Source organism: Vanacampus margaritifer, chromosome 2 (genome assembly GCF_051991255.1).
Source record: "Vanacampus margaritifer isolate UIUO_Vmar chromosome 2, RoL_Vmar_1.0, whole genome shotgun sequence".
In the NCBI taxonomy this organism is placed as follows: Eukaryota; Metazoa; Chordata; class Actinopteri; order Syngnathiformes; family Syngnathidae; genus Vanacampus; species Vanacampus margaritifer.
The window spans coordinates 55,204,577-55,224,270 of record NC_135433.1 but is presented as its reverse complement, the minus strand read 5'-3'; the positions used below and the strand labels follow the sequence as shown (position 1 = coordinate 55,224,270).

The following is a 19,694-nucleotide window of genomic DNA, read 5'->3' as shown; positions in this document are numbered from 1 at the left end:
TTTCAGTGCTATCAGGATACTCCCGGCAACACTGAGCGCTTTCATAAACACACACGCACACACACACACAGCAATGGCAGTAACAGTGGCATTGCCATAACAAGCAGACTCACAAATCTGGGACAGGGAAGCTCATCAAATTAGTATTAGACACTGGCTGTCTGCTCTCCTGTTTTTCACAGTGTTCCCTTGATCCCATCTACATAATCACTCATCTTTCCACTACCCCACTCTTTTTAATCATGTTTTTTTTCATCCCACCCCCTTCACACTATTATCACTGCAACTACCCACTTGCACAAAATCCAGAGACAATATCAGGTTCATCCACTCTATTAGTCCAGATTATGGAGTGATATACCCTCTCTGTTGTTGTCTGATCAGCTCACAAACTATCCCATAATAGTCTTCCAGCCATTAAATTATTTGTTTTCTTTTCTTCTCTAGATTCAACCAGTCAGAGGTCACCCACAGGAACCAAACCTAAGATCACACTAGACCCCTACATTCGGCTCAAATCAGACAAATTGGATTTGGTGAGTCCGGTCAGATAAAAAAAAATTTTGCTGTTGCTTTTTTTCCACAATTTAAAGCAGTTCCTAGTAGGGCTGGGTATCGATTCTAATTTCTTCAATCGATTCAATTTTGATTCACAAGAGTTCTGTTCGATTTGATTTACCCGATTTGATTCAATTCAATCCGATATTGATTAATTATGGAACATCAAGTCTTCTTAAAGGATCTTCGTGCGGTTTGTCACTTTTTTACTCGCGACTGCCACCTCTGGCCCAAAGCGTAATTGCAGCATCTTTGTCAGGCTCATTTATGGTGTGCGTGCGAGTACGTGTACGATCTTAAAGCGACAACCACAGTTGACAAACGAAGACATGACTTCAAATAAGGTAAGAAAAACTCCACCCCTCCTCTCCCCAATTAAACTGTAGAGTGTGAGGGTCCGCGATATCTTCTATAAAGAGAAGATAAAAGCTGATAAGTGCAGTCAGCGTAAAACAGTCAGTGCTCTTCGTACTCATCTGGGCATTGGTGGAGCATGCATGATATAGAAAAAGCTTTAACATGACCCTTTTAAACGGCACAATGCATGCCATGTCAAGGACATGATAAAAACTCCACAAATATTAAGTTCCAAATGAATTTTTGTGGAGGAAGTAATTATTTAGTTTATTAATGAAAATAACATGTGTTACAATCAGTTAAGTGTTTTGACATCAGCAAGGATGAGATGAAAATATTTTCATAATTCTAACCTAATAATTGTAAATATACTTATACTTAAAATATTCAGAATTGTCTTAAAGTGCAATAAGTCAGGCTTTTCATACATTTTAAAAAATACTTTAACATTTATGTGAACAATATACAGTATTTAAAAAAACAGTAAGATTAAAAAAATAGATATTTAAATAATTGATTCATGGTTTATGAATTGATATTGGGCTCAAAAAGGAAAATCGATTCTATATCGATTATTCAATTTTTTTTATAACCTAGCACTAGTTCCTAGGTAGAATTAAGAATCCAATAATCCAAAATACAGTATACACCATGTTTTAACAGCCCTCTCGAAACCTAATTGTCACGGCTTGAGAAGGGAGGACCCAGATGCAGTGAGGAAGGCGAGCCACGGCAGGGATGCGGACAACTTTGATTTAATGTGGCGATAATCGCAAACACAAAATCGCGCACACAGGCGGACAAAAGTAAACACACTCAAAATCACGCACACAGGCGGACGAAAACAAACACAAAATCACGCTCACAGGCGGACAACAAACAAAACCAAAATCACGCTCGATGGCGGCAAAAAGGCAAGTCATGAGAAGCAGGAGAAAATTATTGTGGGAGCGAAACCAGTCGGGTCAGGAGAGTAGCGTCTCGAGGTAATCACCCGACACTCCTTGCTGTGTCCATCAGGCTTATATTGAGGTCTGATGGCATGATGGGCAGCAGGTGTGTATGGTGGGTGGAGCCCACCAGCTGACCCAAATCATGACAGTACCCCCCCCTTAACGACGCCCCTAGGCGGACCACCCGGCGCCGATGGGTATGCTAAATGGAAATCCCGAACGAGGGACTGGTCCAATATCCAGGAGCGGGGAACCCACTGGCGGTCTTCGGGTCCGTACCCCTCCCAATCGACCAGATACTGAAACCCTCTGCCCCGCTTTCGAGAGTCCAGAATGTCCCTTACTGTGTACACCGGCTGCCCCCCCACGACCCGGGGAGGCGGCGGGGGCGCGGTCGGCGGGCACAAGGGGCTGGCAGAGACAGGCTTAAGCAGGGACGTGTGGAACACTGGGTGTACCTTGAGAGTAGGGGCAGGTTGAGCCGGACCGCTACCGGGTTGACCATAGCGTTGACCTCAAACGGGCCGATGAACCGCGGCCCCAGCTTCCTTGAACTCCCCGCCAACTGTAGGTCCCTAGTTGAGAGCCACACCTTCTGACCCGGTCGGTAGAGCGGTGCCGGAACCCGGTGCCTGTCCGCGAGCCGCTTGTTGCGGTCCGAGGTGCGGCACAGGGCCTTCCTAGTGTCTTGCCAAACCCTGCGAGCCCGGCGGAGGTGGGTCTGGACTGAGGGAATGGCAACACCTGGGAAGGAAACAAGGGGGGTTGATAGCCACAGGCCGCGTTGAACGGGGACAGGCCTGTGGCCGAGCACTCGAGAGTGTTGTGGGCGTATTCGACCCAAGGGAGGTGGGACGCCCACGAGGAAGGGTGCTGATGGCACACACATCGAAGCGCTGCCTCCAAATCCTGGTTGGCACGCTCCGTCTGCCCATTGGATTGGGGGTGGTAGCCCGACGACAGGCTAGCCGTAGCCCCCAAGGACTTGCAAAAGGCCTTCCAAACCCGGGACACGAACTGGGGCCCCCTGTCGGAGACGAGGTCCGCTGGAATCCCGTGGATCCTGAAAACGTCTTTTATCAGGATATCCGCCGTTTGTAGCGAGGTGGGCAATTTGGGCAGGGCGATAAAGTGGGCCATCTTTGAAAACCGGTCCACCACCGTCAGGATTACCGACCGCCCGTTGGAAGTAGGTAGTCCGGTAATGAAATCCAGGGCCACATGCGACCAAGGACGGTGGGGAATGGGCAGGGGTCGGAGCTGGCCGGATGGCTTCAGGCGGGAGGACTTATTACGGGCACACACCGTGCAGGACGTGACATAGTCCTGGACGTCCTTGCGCAGCCCAGGCCACCAAAATCTCTGTGCTACCAAGGACAGCGTGCGCCCCACCCCAGGGTGACATGCTACCTTCGACGCATGCCCCCACTGCAGTACTTCCTGCCGAAGGTGTGTGGGCACGAACAACTTGTCTTCAGGGCATGCGACCGGGGTCTGCGTGTAGTCCGCTGCATCCGCCACCTTCCGCTCCACTTCCCACCGGAGGGCTCCCAATACTCTGTCCTCCGGGACAATGGTTTCGGGTGGAGACCCCTCGGCGGCTGGACTGTGTATTCGGGACAAGGCGTCTGGCTTGGTGTTCCGGGCTCCTGGTCGGTAGGTGATGGTGTAATTAAATCTGGTTAGGAACAGGGCCCAGCGTGCCTGGCGGGGATTCAGCCTTCGGGCGGACCGGAGGTACGCCAAGTTTTTGTGGTCAGAAAAAATCTGGAAAGGTTCCGCCGCGCCCTCCAGCCAGTGCCGCCACTCCTGCAACGCAAGGATAACGGCCAGCAGCTCCCGGTTGCCCACGTCGTAGTTGCGCTCAGCCTGGTTGAGCCGGCGCGAGAAGAAGGCGCATGGGTGTAGCCTCTGGTCCTCCGGGGACCGTTGGGATAACACTGCCCCCACTCCTGTCTCTGAAGCGTCGACCTTGACGATAAAGGGAAGAGTCTCATCGGGGTGTGTCAACACCGGGGAACGCGAAAATAATACTTTTAAATTGACGAATGCGGCCTCTGCCTGTTGGGTCCAAACAAACGGAATTTTGGTGGATGTCAGTCTTGTTAGTGGTACCGCCTTTAAGCTGTAGTTGCGAACGAATCGACGGTAGAAGTTTGCGAATCCAAGGAACCTCTGTAGGTGTTTCCTGGATGTGGGAGTGGGCCACTCGACCACGGCCTGGATCTTCGCTGGGTCAGCTCTCAATCGACCCTTCTCCACAATGTAGCCGAGGAATTGGACTGAACTGGCGTGAAACTCACATTTTTCGGCTTTTACATACAGCCGGTTTTCCAGCAGTCGTTCCAGGACCAGCCGAACATGTTGTCGATGTTCGGTTTGATTTCTTGAAAAAATCAAAATGTCGTCCAGGTAAACAAAACAAAAATGATTGAGCATGTCGCGCAGGACGTCATTAATGAATCCCTGGAACACGGCGGGAGCGTTTGAGAGGCCAAACGGCATCACCAAGTACTCAAAATGCCCAATAGGTGTTTTAAATGCTGTCTTCCACTCATCGCCCTCCCTTATCCTCACTAGATGGTAGGCACTGCGAAGGTCCAGTTTGGTGAATACCGTGGCTGAATGTAAGGGAGCAAACGCTGAGTCCATTAGCGGCAACGGATATTTGTTCTTGATAGTTATGTCGTTCAGACCACGGAAATCGATGCACGGGCGTAGGGTCTTGTCTTTCTTTTCCACGAAGAAGAACCCCGCCCCTAGCGGTGACTTGGAAGGCCGAATCAGTCCGGCCGCCAGGGACGTGGTGAGGTACTCCGTGAGGGCTTGACGTTCCGGCTTGGCGATCTGATATAGGCGTGTACCAGGCAGCGGTGCCCCAGGAACCAGTTCTATTGCGCAGTCATAAGGTCGATGTGGAGGGAGAGACATGGCCCGGTCCTTGCTAAACACCTCCCGCAAGTCATGGTATTCTGCCGGTACCTCATCCAGGTTAATCTCCTCTAACGTGGCTTTGGCTGGGCCACGGTGATCATCCACTGCTGACTGCAGGCAATGCGAGTGACAGAAAACACTCCATCTCTCCACCCTGGGAATGCCCCAGTTAATGTCCGGGTTATGCCTGGCCAGCCAAGTCAGGCCCAGGACCACTGGGGCCGACCGGGATGGCATAATGAGGAACTGAACGGTTTCCACGTGGTTCCCCGATAGACGCATCTGTAGGCTCTCCGTTCGGTGTGAAATCACACCCAGGGTGCGCCCGTCGAGGTCGCGCATCTCCTTGGCTCTCTTGAGTTCAACCACCGGGCATTTCAGGATGTCCACCATCCTCGGGTCAATAATGCATTCATCCGACCCTGAATCCACCAGAGCCGTCATCCTAGCGTTTACCCCCCCCCATGTCATCTCTCCTGAGACTAGTAGTCTCCTTGGGTTACGTTGGAATGGGATGGTTGGGGCTGGAACAGGTGCGACGTGCCTGTGTCTCTCAGGCCGCCTCCCACACTTGGCCGCTAGGTGTCTCCACCGGTCCGTGTGCTCCGTTGCCGAGAGCCGCTCTCCTCCCAGCTGCAAAGGCTCCGCGCCATCTCTGGCAGGCGTGCGTCGCCATGAAGCGTTGGGAGGCGGGGTGTCGACGAAGCGCCCCGCGGACGTGGCCGACACCGGCTGAGCAGACGTCTCCGCTGCCTCCGGTCGTCGCTCCTCCTCCCGTTCCCGTCGTCGCTCCCGCAACCGGTTATCCAACCGGATGGCCAAGCCGATGAGCTCCTCCAGCGTGGACGTCTCGTCCCCGTGCCGCCAGCTCATCCTTAATCCGCGGGTTTAGTCCCTGCCGGAAAATTCCGCACAGCGCCGCGTCGCAGTAACCACTCTCGGCGGCCAAAACCCGGAAAGAGATGGAGAATTCCGCCACGGAGGAGCCGGCTTGCTGGAGGTCCAGTAAGCGGCTGCCTGCTTCTTTCCCTCTTACTGGGTGGTCGAAGACCTTACGGAATTCAGTCAGGAAGGCAGGAACTGAGGCTCGGAGCTCCGGGTTGGTTTTGCTGGCCGCCATCGCCCATAATGCTGCCTGGCCGGAAAGCAAGCTCATAATAAAAGCAACTCTGGAGCCGTCGTCCGGGAAGGTGTACGGCTGTTGGTCGAGGACCAGGCTACACTGATGAAGGAACTGGTCACACCCACCAATCTCGCCAGCGTAGCGGGGGGGATGCGGAATATTGGGTTCCCGGAAGACAAGATTGCCTGCTGATCGGGAAGTGGGGAAAACAGGAGACGCTCTGGCAGGTCGTGAGTCTTCCGCGGCCGTGGATTCCGGTCTCCGCTCCATCTTTAAGGTGAGCGATCCAATCTGTGCAGTTAGTGCCGACATCACCTCCTTTAGATCCTGGAAGTATTGCTCGTGCCGGCCGAGCAAGTGTCCATGGCTGGCCAGGACCTGGCGCGGGCTGTTGGGATCTGCGGGGTCCATAGTTGGTCGGGTGATTCTGTCACGGCTTGAGAAGGGAGGACCCAGATGCAGAGAGGAAGGCGAGCCACGGCAGGGATGCGGACAACTTTGATTTAATGTGGCGATAATCGCAAACACAAAATCGCGCACACAGGCGGACAAAAGTAAACACACTCAAAATCACGCACACAGGCGGACAAAAGTAAACACACTCAAAATCACGCACACAGGCGGACGAAAACAAACACAAAATCACGCTCACAGGCGGACAACAAACAAAACCAAAATCACGCTCGATGGCGGCAAAAAGGCAAGTCATGGAGAAAATTATTGTGGGAGCGAAACCAGTCGGGTCAGGAGAGTAGCGTCTCGAGGTAATCACCCGACACTCCTTGCTGTGTCCATCAGGCTTATATTGAGGTCTGATGGCATGATGGGCAGCAGGTGTGTATGGTGGGTGGAGCCCACCAGCTGACCCAAATCATGACACTAATATTTTTGGGGATGCACATCTGTCCCATGCAAATGAACCACTGCTCCCAGCGCGGTACGGTGGCTACTTGTGATCAAGCAACACATGTACCTAAATTTAACAACGAGCAAGTGTAAAGACAATAAAAGCATAAATGGACCATACGCATGGCAACGCATTAAACAGTTCCATTGGAAAGGTCAGGTGGTGTAATAGTCTCTGTTGCCAATATTGTATGTTCGAAGTTACTGGGATGCCATCTAACGTAAAAATAAGCTCCTTCGTTAAACTTAAATGTGTGATAACTTGGGGTTTTGTAATAGTTACATTCAAACGTTTGGCGTCAAAGTGTTTACTTTTTAAAGACAAGTAGACAGCTCCTCGAGCCAAAAATGGGGTGTGCCGCTCGCTGTGTTCAACGATTCAACTCAGCTTTGAGTTGCAACACATTTCCCAGTGGCATGAACTACAAAGGAGATGTAAAGTTAACATTCACCGAGTCCATTTCACAATCACATCTAATGCAAGAGTCAGCGGAAGTCAACGCTCTTTCTCTGCTCGGTGCTGCTTGCTGCAGATATGGATCCTTTTAACGCTTTTCCAGTACTTGGATAACTGTAGCAAATCTACAGCTAATATGTCATACAGTAACTTAAGTCATTCCAGCAGACAGCAAGTGAACTTGCTGTCATTATTGTCACTATGCGTTTATCTGTACCCATAAGTTAAAACACCACCTTACAGCACAGATTCCATTGCATTTTCAAAACTCCAAGCCACCAGCTCAAGTCAGCAGCCACTCGGCATGACGCTGCCGTTACTGGGGGAGTACAGAAGCAGTTCATTGAATCAAAACGTTCAATATGATCGTTGTTCACAAGCAATTAAGGGGCAAGGTTCACTACTTTGTGATCAAGTGTGTGAGCAAACTATAAAGATGTGTCCGTTCATCTCATTTCATGTATTCATATTTATTGTACTGTGGGAATTTCTCCCATTCTGATCAAGTTGCTTGCAGCTTCTTTTTCCTGTTTTGCACTCTTGTACCCTCAGCCAGCCCCGGGCTCTCTTCTCATCTAATTATTGATCTGCTTTGCAATCTGACTCTGCCTGCTCTTTTACACTGACACTCTTGATTTGACTTTTTACCATCCTCTCTCAGCACTTTATTGCATGGCTCCTGACTCTCGCCCTTGCCTTCAAACATCACATCTCTCCGTTTTCTACCTTGTGTGACTGTCTGACTCAGCCCTATGGACTCTTTGTTGCCGTTTTGTGTTTTGTCAAGATCCCATACAGATGGAGCTGGACCCTCATTTACAAATTCATTCATGAGATTAGAGAGAAAACATTTAAATATTTGATAATGACATCATTTATTCCCTCTTTTGATTCTTCAACTCGTTCACAAACACAGTAGACGGAGCAAGAAAATGTTGGATATTTATAACTTGAAGAAGTCTCAAAGATCAAAAGAAAGTGAATGATGAGCGAAAGACACAAACAATGAGGTAGCTTGCGTGATCTCACTGAAAGAAAAAAGCCATTTCAAAGTGTATGCCAAACCTTACGTGTACACAGCGGGGGGGAAAAACTATTTTCGATTTTGATGGTATCTTGGAATAGGCGATATGATTTAGCCAAATGTATAAAATAGAGCTAAACATACAGCCTGCAATCAGTGTTGGATAATGACATCCAACTGTAAAGTACATGAATCAAAAACCCAATGCAGCTAATGCTTATCAGCCATGCTTGGAGGCTGGATTTACTGACCTACTCTGACCAATGTGTTGAAATTATTACATTGTTATGAAGACTGCTGTGCTGTTTGCTGTTTTGTGTTAAATGTATATCGATGTCTTCTTTCAACTTCTTGGTACATATTGCTAAGCATCTCAAGCTGGACAGGTGTAGCTGTTGCCGTGAGTGTGTGTATGCTAATTCAGTTCATCACTCGCAGGCTCTGTCCTTTCTCGGCTTGGATGCCACAGATGAGAAAAGACAGAAGTTACGACAGAGCCTGACAACAGACCCGCAAGGCACCGTGGCCTATGGAGGTAAAGGCCTGAAAAACACACACGCACACGGGCAAACAGATAGATGCTTCACGTTGTGTCAAGTGCAAGTGACAGATCTGAGTTGAAACGCTGTCAAATCGCAGCCTCAGTGTGATGACTGTGTGTCACTTACTGGTTGTGGCACTCGTGCGCGATGTCACGTGGAACCACAAGCCTGCTCTGTGTCTGCAGTTTTCTCCCCCAAAAATGTGTTGAATTTTAACCCTATAAAGCCTGACCATGAAATATATGAGAGAAAATTCTTGATTCTTTGTAAATTGAGTATTTATTGTACGACTGCGTATTAGGGCCATGTACGATTTTTATATATATTTTTTCCAGGCGGATGGGGTGGGGTGGGGGGTAATATTTCGAGAAAAAAAGAAAGATTCAGATTCAGAATATTTATTGTCATTGTCACAACGGAACAACGAAACTTCGTTTGGAGCAGCCATACAGCAGAGTTGGTAAAGTGCAAAATCCCACAAAATGAATACCCATAAAATAGCCCAGTGTAAATATTCTACACAGTATAAGACATAGTACAAGAAAGACTAAGCACAACTTAAGGTCTTGTCATTAATAAAGTGCAGAGCAGAAATATTCAGATAACTGAGATGACATTGTGCAAAACCGGATCATTTAATCAATTATTATGGTCGTCAAACGTTGAGTAAGAAGGATAAATGGAAAAAGGGAGTAGTGACATTCTGTAACAATGCAAACCGGTTCAAAGTTATTGTTGTTGTTGTTGGATGTTATTATTGTCCATAAAGGGGAGGAAGAGAGGGAAGAGGAGCAGAGTTCAGTAACCTAACAGCCTGTGGATACAGACTGTTGGCCAGTCTTGATGTTCTGGCCTGTATGGACCTGTACATTCTCCCTGAGGGCAGCAGGTGGAAAAGGTGGTGAGTCCCGTAGGATGTTGCACACTCTACTCAAACAGCGAGTGGAGTAGATGGTGCTGATCTCAGGGAGTCGTTCCAATGATTCTCCCAGCAGCTTTCACCACCCGCTGAAAAGCCTGCTGGTCAGCCTTAGTACAGCTGGAGAACCACACTAAGAATCCATATGTTAGAACGCTTCTGATGGCACAGTTGTAAAAGTTCACCATCAGAGATCTGGGAATGTGGTGGGGTTGAGTCCCATTTGGTGGAGCTTGGACCGGAGTTTGAATGGCCGGATGGTGTTAAAGGCCAAGCTGTAGTCCACAAAGAGGGAGCCATGCATAGTTGTTTTTATGCTCCAGGTGCTCTAAGAGTATGTGCAGCACCGTGGCAATGGCGTCCTCAGTTGAACGGTTCGCTCTGTATGCATCCAGTGATGGCGGTAGGGCAGCTTTAATGTGTTTGATGACCAGTCTCTCCAGGCATTTAACGGGGATGGAGGTGAGAGCCACTGGTCTGTAGTCACACATGTGACGTTGAACTGTTTTGGAAGAGGAACAACTAGCTGCTTTAAAGCAGGAAGGGACCAGCGGGCAGGACAGCAAGATGTTGTAGATAGAGGTGAAGACATCTGCCAGCTCCAAAGCACGGTCTTTCAGCTCCCAGAACTCCATCTGGACCAGCCGCCTTCCTGGTGTTAATGCTGCGGAAGGCACATCTCACCTCATGCATGCTCAGGACTGGAGATGGGTCGGTCGATGGCGGGGTCAGGACAGGGTCGGTGTTGTCCCTGTCAAAACGGGCATAGAAGAGGTTTAGGTCCTCAACCAGAGTGGGACTGTCAGCTGAGGGTGATGGTGGTTTCCTCTTGTAGCCCGTGATGGCCCTAATGCCCTCACAGACTTGTCTCGGGTCTGTGGTGTTTTTTTTTAAACCTGGCCTCAATACGCCTCCGGTAGTGATATTTGGCAGTATTGATGCCCCTCCTAAGATTAGCCCTAGCAGCACTGTATGCCTCCTGGTCTCCAGGGTAAAATGCAATGTCCCTTGCTCGGATAAATTGTTTTACACCGTGTCATCCATGCAGGATTATTGGGAAACAATCTCTATCATGTGACATTGTCCACACAGAAGCAAATGTAATCCAGAACAGCGGAAGTGTAATTGTCCAGTGTGACACGATTGTTGGTGTCCTGCTCTTTAAATAAATCACAGTCTGTGTGGTGGAAACAGTCCTGAAGCATAGAAACAGCGTTCTCTGGCCATGTTCGCACTGTTTTCACTGTTATCCCAGTGCTCTTAATCTTTGGTGTATACAGAAGAGAGAAGTGGTCTGACAGACCCAGGTGGGGATAGACCTGGGCTCTATGCATCTGCTACATTAGTATACACCTGGTCCAAAATTCTATCTCCTCTGGTAGCACACTTCACATTTCGATGGAATTCATGAAGCACTGATTTTAAATCCACGTGATTTAAGTCCCCAGGTGCAATAAAGACACTGTCTGGATGTGCTAGCAGGCTGTTTTGATGATGATGATTTAAAGTCTTTCGCATAGCCATCTGCAGTCGTATCTCATCCATCTTGTGACGGCTCGACCTTGCATTGGAGAGGAAGATGGTTGGCAGTGGTGGTTTAAAGGGGCTAGCCTTTAACCGGGCCCACACGCCCCCGCGCTTGCCTCTCTTCTGCCTCCGCTCACAGTTCTTCCTCCTGCGGCCTTCTGCGGCAGGTGTCCCTGGGATTATTCTGACAATCTCCGGGGGATCAGATACTCCACGGACAGTTGATAATCTCCGTGCAGATGTAAAAGTTCGTTTCTGCTGTACTGAAACGTGCAAAGACTGTGTGAAATGAAACACAACACCACCACCAAAGTGCAAAAGTAGGAGCTCCAAGCCGATGCGTCAATGCGCGCCGCTATCCTAGGTAGGTTTTCTGGCTAAACCCGTAGAGACAAAGGCAGAGAGGCTTCAAAAAAAGTTAACATGCATGTTTTTGCATGTGGGAGGAAGTTCCCAGGAAGAGTTACTGGAGTTTTAACAATGAATACGTGATCACAGTTCATCACAATTTTACTATTCAGGTAGACGTTACATTTGCAAGGCATTTTGTTTACACCTAGGGGGGAAAAAAACTTACTTCTACCTGACAGTCCCTCTCTGAACTTTGTTAGACTTTGTCGAGGCCACACGGAGCATTTTCCAGGACAACTTGGAGGAGCTCAGTTTAGGGGCGGGTCCCTTCATGTTCTCCTGTCACGAAGCAGCCAGTCTGATGGACACGTCAGCCTTCCACTCCCCCGTAAGCAGTCATCTCATCCTTAATTATTTGGATCTGTGTGTGTAAATATGTGTTTGTGTCATCAGACATATGAATCGGAATGCAGCTACAGCAGTGAGGAGATGGAGCAATTTCAGACAGAGGTGAAACAGTTGCAAACACAGATGAAGCAGCTCAAGGTGATTACTCGCACTCGCTTTTAGACTCAGGCCACGGCCACACAAGTATTACAGTACATATGCTTAGATGTATACAGCCGACATTTTGTGTTGCACACTACACATAGTGACGAACCAGACCACATACTGCTGCTGCCAAAAGAATTACATTATAATCAATTGCAATTATTCCTTTTTGCAGCAGCTCATGAATGTTCAAAGTTAATGTTTAGGATTGTTCCAGGATTGTTCCACTATATGGCAGAGGTCTTGCACTCTACTTAGTGCTGTTCTGTTTTTAAATACAGTGGGTGTGGACAGAGATTTTTTTTTAATACTAGATTGACATTTTCATTTTGACTGCAATTCTACAGTATATTTATAGTTGTCAACTTAATCGGCATACAACTTTTAGCTGACAATGCAATGCAATAGACAATGCCTAGAAAAAGTCTAACCACGTTTTTGAATGAGATTCAGAAAAATCATTTTAAAACTTTTTCCAATTTGACATCCTGTATATGTAACTGAATCGGGGGGGAAATTAAATCTTTAAGAGAGGGTTCGTGAAACTAAACAAATGTGATAATGGGCCTGCACAAGTCTGCACATCCCAGTAAGCATGAGGAGACAATCATGACAACAACAAAAAAGTATTCAAGTGTTTATGGTATAAGAGCATTTTAGATTACAGAAAAACTTTGAGACTGTTTGATTACTTGAACTCACAACTTGCACAAACTAAATGCTAGTTATGCAGGTTTAGACCAAACCAGGAATTATTTGTTTTGTTTCTTTTTGGATCAATTTGGAAGACAACTAAAATGTGTAATATTATGTTTTTAATCCAGAAAAGACTACAGAGGTTGAATCTACTGCATAAATTATGAATTAGTTCATTTGTATAAATCTGCACTGTCAGTCACTCAGTTAGCATCTTCATGTTTGTCCTGGATGTGTCATTCATAGAAAAGCCCCCAACCTTATTTGTGCTGACTGCTGACAGTGGGGCTAAGCCCTGCAGTGTGTTTTTTTTGTGACAAATCAAACATAGCACAACAGGTTACATTACATTGATTGAATTTTACCGTTCTAAAAGGCAAACTGGAATACCACAAGTATTCTTTACATACTTTAATTAATATACATTATTATAAATGAACAGTATATTCACACTACATGTACCGGTAGTTTCTGTTATTCAGTTCAATGAGTTCAATTTTTAGAGTTACATTTGTTTTGGCAGGTGGTGCTAAAGGACATGGAGCACAGCAAGAAAACACTTGAGGATGAGTTGCAGAAGACCTCTGAGGTAAGACAGCGAAACTTCCGATGTTATTTAAACAGGAAAATGGTTTCCATGCAGTTAAGAAGATAACATTGACCAGAAAACCTCCCGTTGTCCTTACAGCAAGCGTGTTTGACTGTGGAGGAGAATACCCGTCTGAAGAGCCGTCTGCAAGCAGCCGAGGCCGAGGTGGTGCAGCGTCACGCGAGCAGTGCCGAGCAGGACTATGAAGAGGTCATCCAGCTGCTGGAGGCTGAGATTAAAGACCTCAAGAACCAGCTGGCAAGCAAGAGACAAACACGAGGAGGAGACATCGCAAAAGTGAGTCTGCAAAACAGAGAAAAACTTCATCACAACTCAACTTTATTTATAAAGCTCACTAAATTGTTTTCACCAAGTTTTATTTATGTCGTTATTTTATTAGACTTTTTAATTTTTGAAACCAAACTTCCATCCATTGGATTAGGCAGTTCTGAATTTTAATGACCCATCATGTTTTTCACTCAGATTTTTATATTGACATATTATTAGACTATCTAAAATATCAATTATATTTTTAATTTAAATGAAGAAATGAAATAATGCAAAAGAAAATTCAATTACTTAAATTATATTATTGTTTATACTCGGTCATCAAATCAGTGTCAGTTCAGTCTGTCAACTATGTTGCCTATAGTAATTTTTAAGGTCCAGTATTCAATGGCACAGTATCACTACAGTTTTATACCGTGTCAAAACCTAGTGATGGCAAACTCGAAACTGTGTTTTGGTACGAATCCCAGGCGGAACTTGTGATTCGAAAAGCTGTTCCCAAGGTCTGTTTCAGAATCACAATGTCACGTGGCTGTTGCATTTCGTGTTCTATTACGCCCCCAGATGTTTCCAAACGTCACAGTTATTGTTTCAGCAAGTGAACAGTGATCATGTTATCACTTTAAACGACATGAAAATGCCTAATAAATGTAAAATACTGTACATCCAATCTTAATACTTAGTCTATTGGCTGCTGATTCATAATTCTATATGCCTAAAACATCAAAACATTTCAGGGTGGTGGTTAGCTCAGTGGTAAAGTACCAGCACAATTTAAGTAGTTTGGTCCTCTAAGTAGGCGATCCTGGATCGATTCATGGACCAAGCAGTAATTTTGTGCACGTCAATCTTTTTCTCTCCTGCTTCCTGCTCCTGTGTCGCAAAAAAAAAAAAAAAAAACATTCAAAATGTACAAGCTTTTGATAAAATGTGATAGTAATATAGGACACAACAAAGTATTGAAGTAATTGAGTTATTTTGAGAAAGGATGATCTATTTATTGCAAAGGACAAATTATATACCCACGAAGAATCAAGAATCATAAAGCTCATTTGTTTTTCTCTACATATCTCGATTATATTATTTCTCTGTCTTATGGCATCAATTACAATTATATGCTGATTGCTAATTGTGTAAATTAGGTGATGACAGACAGTCAGTAGCTATTATCCTTTACTGTTGGAATGTGATATTTTACAATTAGCCACCAAATGTCACTGTGGGGGAGATGTTTCGAACGTTCCAAAAAATCGATTATTTTTCTGAATCAATAGTTCAATAGTAAAATGATTCAATCGTTTCAATGTTCCATCTCTGCCATCCCAATATGACGCTTCATCGAGCCATGACTATTTCCTGTTAATGATTGTTACGTTTCGGCCTGGTTGAGGACCCTCTCACTCCAGACTTGGCATATACATTACAGCCGTTAAATGTCCTCAGCGTCTTCTTTTGGACACACACGTCTTGAAACGTTTCTATGTGTACCTTTTTTTTTTCTTTTTTTTGAGGAACGAAGCTGGCTTCCGTGTGAACAGGGCCTTTAACATGACAACCAAATACTACCCAAAAGCCACAGATAATGACAATGATATACTGTACATGATCACAAGAATTCATCGATATTTTGATTTGAGAGAACGTACTCCACACATAAAAGCTTTATTAAGCTTTGTGGGTGACTTTGTTGCCATGTGAAAGGATTTGATTTTATTATCTCTTAAAGATGTGTTTTGTTTTTTAAATAAACCTACCTATTATAAAAGGATGAAACATAAAAAAACTTGACAGGTTACACAAAGATTAATAGTGTCAGTCTAAAACAGAAAATATCTGACACATGAGCACTTGCACTGGATCTCATTAGATTATGCAGTGGAAGTGGGCGGTGTTGTTTTTTGTGAAAAGCAGATTAGTTCTTCTTTCACATCACACACACTACAGCCAACATCAAAAGAATGTAATCCAAGTGCTCCCATAGCAGAGTAATTACATGTAACTCAGAATGTTTTTTCCCCCCTCTCATCAGTACAGTATGTCTCATTGTGTCATCTGTTCTCTTGCGCCATACGAAAAGGCTCAATGCTGAGAAGGCACAACAGCTGATGTTCTGTGGTGCCAAAATAACTCTTGAGCGTTCCATTCTCTATTCTTTTCTGCCTCCTCCCTCACCCAGTGGGTGCCTGCAGCATTCTCAGGAAACACATGGAGCTCTGACTGAGCCGCAACCACAATATTCAGCAGCACCTCGCTTTGATGAAGCAGAGGCTTTTCACTCATTTGCACGCCGCTTCACCACTCGCAGCTTTTCATTTCAAAGCGCTAAATCCCTTGGTTTCACGCTGCCTCTCAGAGAGCAGCAACCTCACTCTGACTCCCATTCAATCATCAGTGGCAAAAATATCTGCAGCTCTTTGTTATTCCGCCCCGGTTGAATGGTTGGATCTCGTTCTTTGCAGCATCGAACTCTGTCCAAATCAATGCACTCCAAGAGTAATGCTACAGTGGGAAATTAACTCCCACGGCCTTTACAGAAGTCAGGCAAGTGAACCACTACACCAGGGGTGTCCACACCTTTGAATTTGAGGGCCACATACAAAAAATAAAAAAAAAATGCAAGGGCTGCTTTGAAATTCTTTGACTTATTAAACACACTCAAAGCAAACAATTATACTGTACATTATTTATATTTTGTAGTTATTTTGGAAAAACTGCTACATAACTGCTTCCTGTTAAAGGTGATAAGGCAAATAGTTTAGAAAAATCCCACAATATTAGATCTACCCTTGCACTGAACACTAACCAAATCCTATCGCCACACTCAGAACCAAACAACAACTACCGGTAACTGTATTACACTCTAAAAAGAGAATTGTTAAACCAACCAGGGATAAACAAATACAGGAAGCAGAAGTGTTGACATTTCTGATTATCAATTAACCTTTTTTTTTTTTTCGACCTTAAATGTAATGTATGTGTTTAGATTTCTGATGTGAACAGGAGTGAGATTTCACTCTGTAGCAGCTCGGACAGAGAAAGCAGTTCGACCAAAAGCACTTTCCTAAAGGGAACAATACAGTCTGCCCATGCTGCACCTCTGCTTCTCCTATGGTCAGTTGTTCGGATGTTAATAAAATGGCGAAGAGGAGGGGATGATAGATCATGAATGATCTTATAGATAAGACACAGTTTTGAACATTTGACAATGTTTTCTCTGGTGAGTAACTTATATTTTTGTAATATTGGACAATTATGTGAACTATACGGTTTCTTATCAAGAATTTTTACAGGTCGCTTGTAAAGTAATTGTAAAGGTTTCAAGGATGTAACATTAGCTTGAGACCAAATGGGTAAACAGTAGGTGATATGTGAAAGGACTATAACCTGCATATAAATTTTAGCTGTCTGTGTTGACATCTGATGGCGAATATGTCTAAAATTATTGAGTTTAAAATGGACACGATTACAGACCTTTTTTACATGTGCTTTAAATGTTAACGGTGAATCAATTATGACCCCCACATAATTGTAATTACGAACGATTTGGAGCCTTTCCCCTAAAACAAAAACATCAGACTCATCATTAGCAATTAAATTTGTAATTTTAAATTGGTTCAACAATTCTCTTTTATAGTGTAAGATGACCATTTTTTAACAGTTACTTGGAAATCATTTTCATACATCTAATCTTGACACAGAGCAGAAAGTGGGAACACCAAATGTTCGCTTCTAAACCTGAATTACCTTCATGCACCAGTGTCTTGAAGAGAAATTGTTATTTTAGTTGTAAATACTTTATTTGAATCTGCTCATATAGAAAAGCTCTAAAGTATGTAAACCAATTTATTAGTAGTAGTGGCACTTATTTATTCGACACCCTTCTCAATCTTCCCTCTTTTTTTTTTTTTTAAACTAGCCTTGTGTGCGCACTATTACTGCATACTACTGAGGTTGTTTTTGATCTCACTAATATTTTGTTTTTTTACAGCTGTCAACTGATATTTAAACTTTCAACATATGAATGTCTCCTAATTTTTCAGGACATTACAAATGATTATATCGTCATAGATGGGCATCCATTCTTTAAACTTCACAAATGTTTATTTTTCACCAATAGACAGTTCTCTGGTTTTCATGTTTACATCTCTAACTAATATAAATGCCAACTTCAGAAGAAAACTTCAGAAGAATCATCTTATTTTACTTAAGAGTAAAATATTTTTACTCTTGTAAACAATCCCTGGTGTTCTGTGAAATGTTTTGTTGGCAGGAAGAGGTTCAAGAACTTAGCAGGAGGCTGACTGCCATCGACTGTCAGCTTCGAAAGTCTGAGGTCAACAGAAAACACCTCGAGATGTCCAACCAAAGACTGCTTGGCTTTGCGCAGGTACAACTTTTGTTTAGAGCCAAAAGTTGGCTCCACAATTTTAAGATGAAAAATGGATTTGACTGACCTTGTACGTAGAATAAATGACCAAAAAAGTGAAATATATGATACCTTATCTATGCTTTGTCTAAACCTTTGCATTTGTTGCATAAATAGTTCAAGCAGTAATGTGTCAATGGATATGATGTCACTATTCAAGAATGAAGCAACCTACCGGCAAACAGCATTTTGTCCGCCCTTATTGACCTCTTCTGCCTCCTTGTGGCTTAAAACACACATTGCAGCCCATAATAAACATACTAATAAGGTCAAGTCATCTTTATTTATACAGCGATTTCAAAACAGCTGAAAGTCATAATAATTATAATAATAAAATTATTATTATTATTTGGAGGATTCTACCAAACAAGTGTGTACTAAACTAAACACTAACTAACACCATAACTAAAGACACACCCATTTTCTCAAGAAGTGAGGTCCCAGTCGTTTCGTTGGGTTGGGAAAATAAATTTGGGGTTTTTTTTGGTGAGGTATTAGCATTTTAACATGGGTAAAAGCTCCAAAATGTTGATTTTGACTGATATGGACCCTTTAACTGCTCAGGTTCCAAATCTGTGTGCGCTTGCGTAGGCTGTGTCCCAAAATTTGCGCGTGAAAGTGTGAATATAACATCTTGACAAACCAGTGAGCAACCTTGATGCCACCTAACAAATGACCATTGTGTGTGTGCTCCTCCCTCAGAACGTCCACAAGGTATTAACAACACCCAGCCTGTTTGGAGGAGAATTTGGGTAAGACAACAGTTATAAGACCAGCTGGTCTGCAGCTTCACTTTTTTAATTTAGGCTTTGTCTTTTACGTGTCAGGAGCAACAGGTCGTCACCAGCCGCAGACAGTCCCGACACACTGTCACCACTTCCCGATCCCGCTTTGCAGCTGGCTGTTGAGGCCAAAGAGCTGGTGCAGGGCGGATTCACACTCTCCACTGAAGACAAAGGTATATGGATGAAACACACAACAGTGCCTGTAACTTTTTATTTCAAAACTGCAAGCCCATTTTATGTTGATATATCTATCAAAGCAATTAACTCATTCAAACCCAAAAACGTATGAATAGTTTTTTTAATACTTTGTCCTTCACTCCCCAAAACGTATTTATACGTTTTCTTTATGCTAGAGCAGCGGTGCTTAAGTTCGGTCCTCGAGAGCCCTGCAGCCTGTTGTCCATGTTTCCCTCCTGCAGCACACCTGAATCTAATGATCAGCTAGCTTTGCAGGAGCCTGATAACGATCCTGATCATGAATCAGGTGTTAGTGGAGAGAAACATAGAAAACAGGCTGGAAAGGGGCTCCCGAGGACTGAACTTGAGCACCCCTGTGCTAGAGCACACAGAAGGCTTTGATGCAGCCTCTCAACTGCAGAATGGGTGAAGCAATGGTAGTAATTACAAAAACGGCCAGCAGGTTGCAGCAGAGTATAAGAGATTAGCCAACAAGCTCTTTTGCCAGTGTTTTCAACGGGAATGTGAAT

The 19,694-nt window shown here is 44.7% G+C and overlaps 1 protein-coding gene across 3 annotated transcripts in view; it reads left to right on the top strand.

Annotated features, from left to right (window-relative positions):
- The window catches only part of LOC144042730 (syntaxin-binding protein 4), a 61,692-nt gene that overhangs the window by 40,518 nt on the left and 1,480 nt on the right, over nt 1–19,694 (top strand). For all 3 annotated transcript variants that reach the window (XM_077555636.1, XM_077555638.1, XM_077555637.1), the window contains 9 exons: nt 448–536; nt 8,751–8,847; nt 11,912–12,039; nt 12,105–12,197; nt 13,423–13,488; nt 13,588–13,785; nt 18,047–18,163; nt 18,905–18,954; nt 19,030–19,160. In XM_077555636.1, the coding sequence (XP_077411762.1) occupies nt 448–536; nt 8,751–8,847; nt 11,912–12,039; nt 12,105–12,197; nt 13,423–13,488; nt 13,588–13,785; nt 18,047–18,163; nt 18,905–18,954; nt 19,030–19,160 (969 nt within the window). The remainder of the gene's footprint in view (nt 1–447; nt 537–8,750; nt 8,848–11,911; nt 12,040–12,104; nt 12,198–13,422; nt 13,489–13,587; nt 13,786–18,046; nt 18,164–18,904; nt 18,955–19,029; nt 19,161–19,694) is intronic.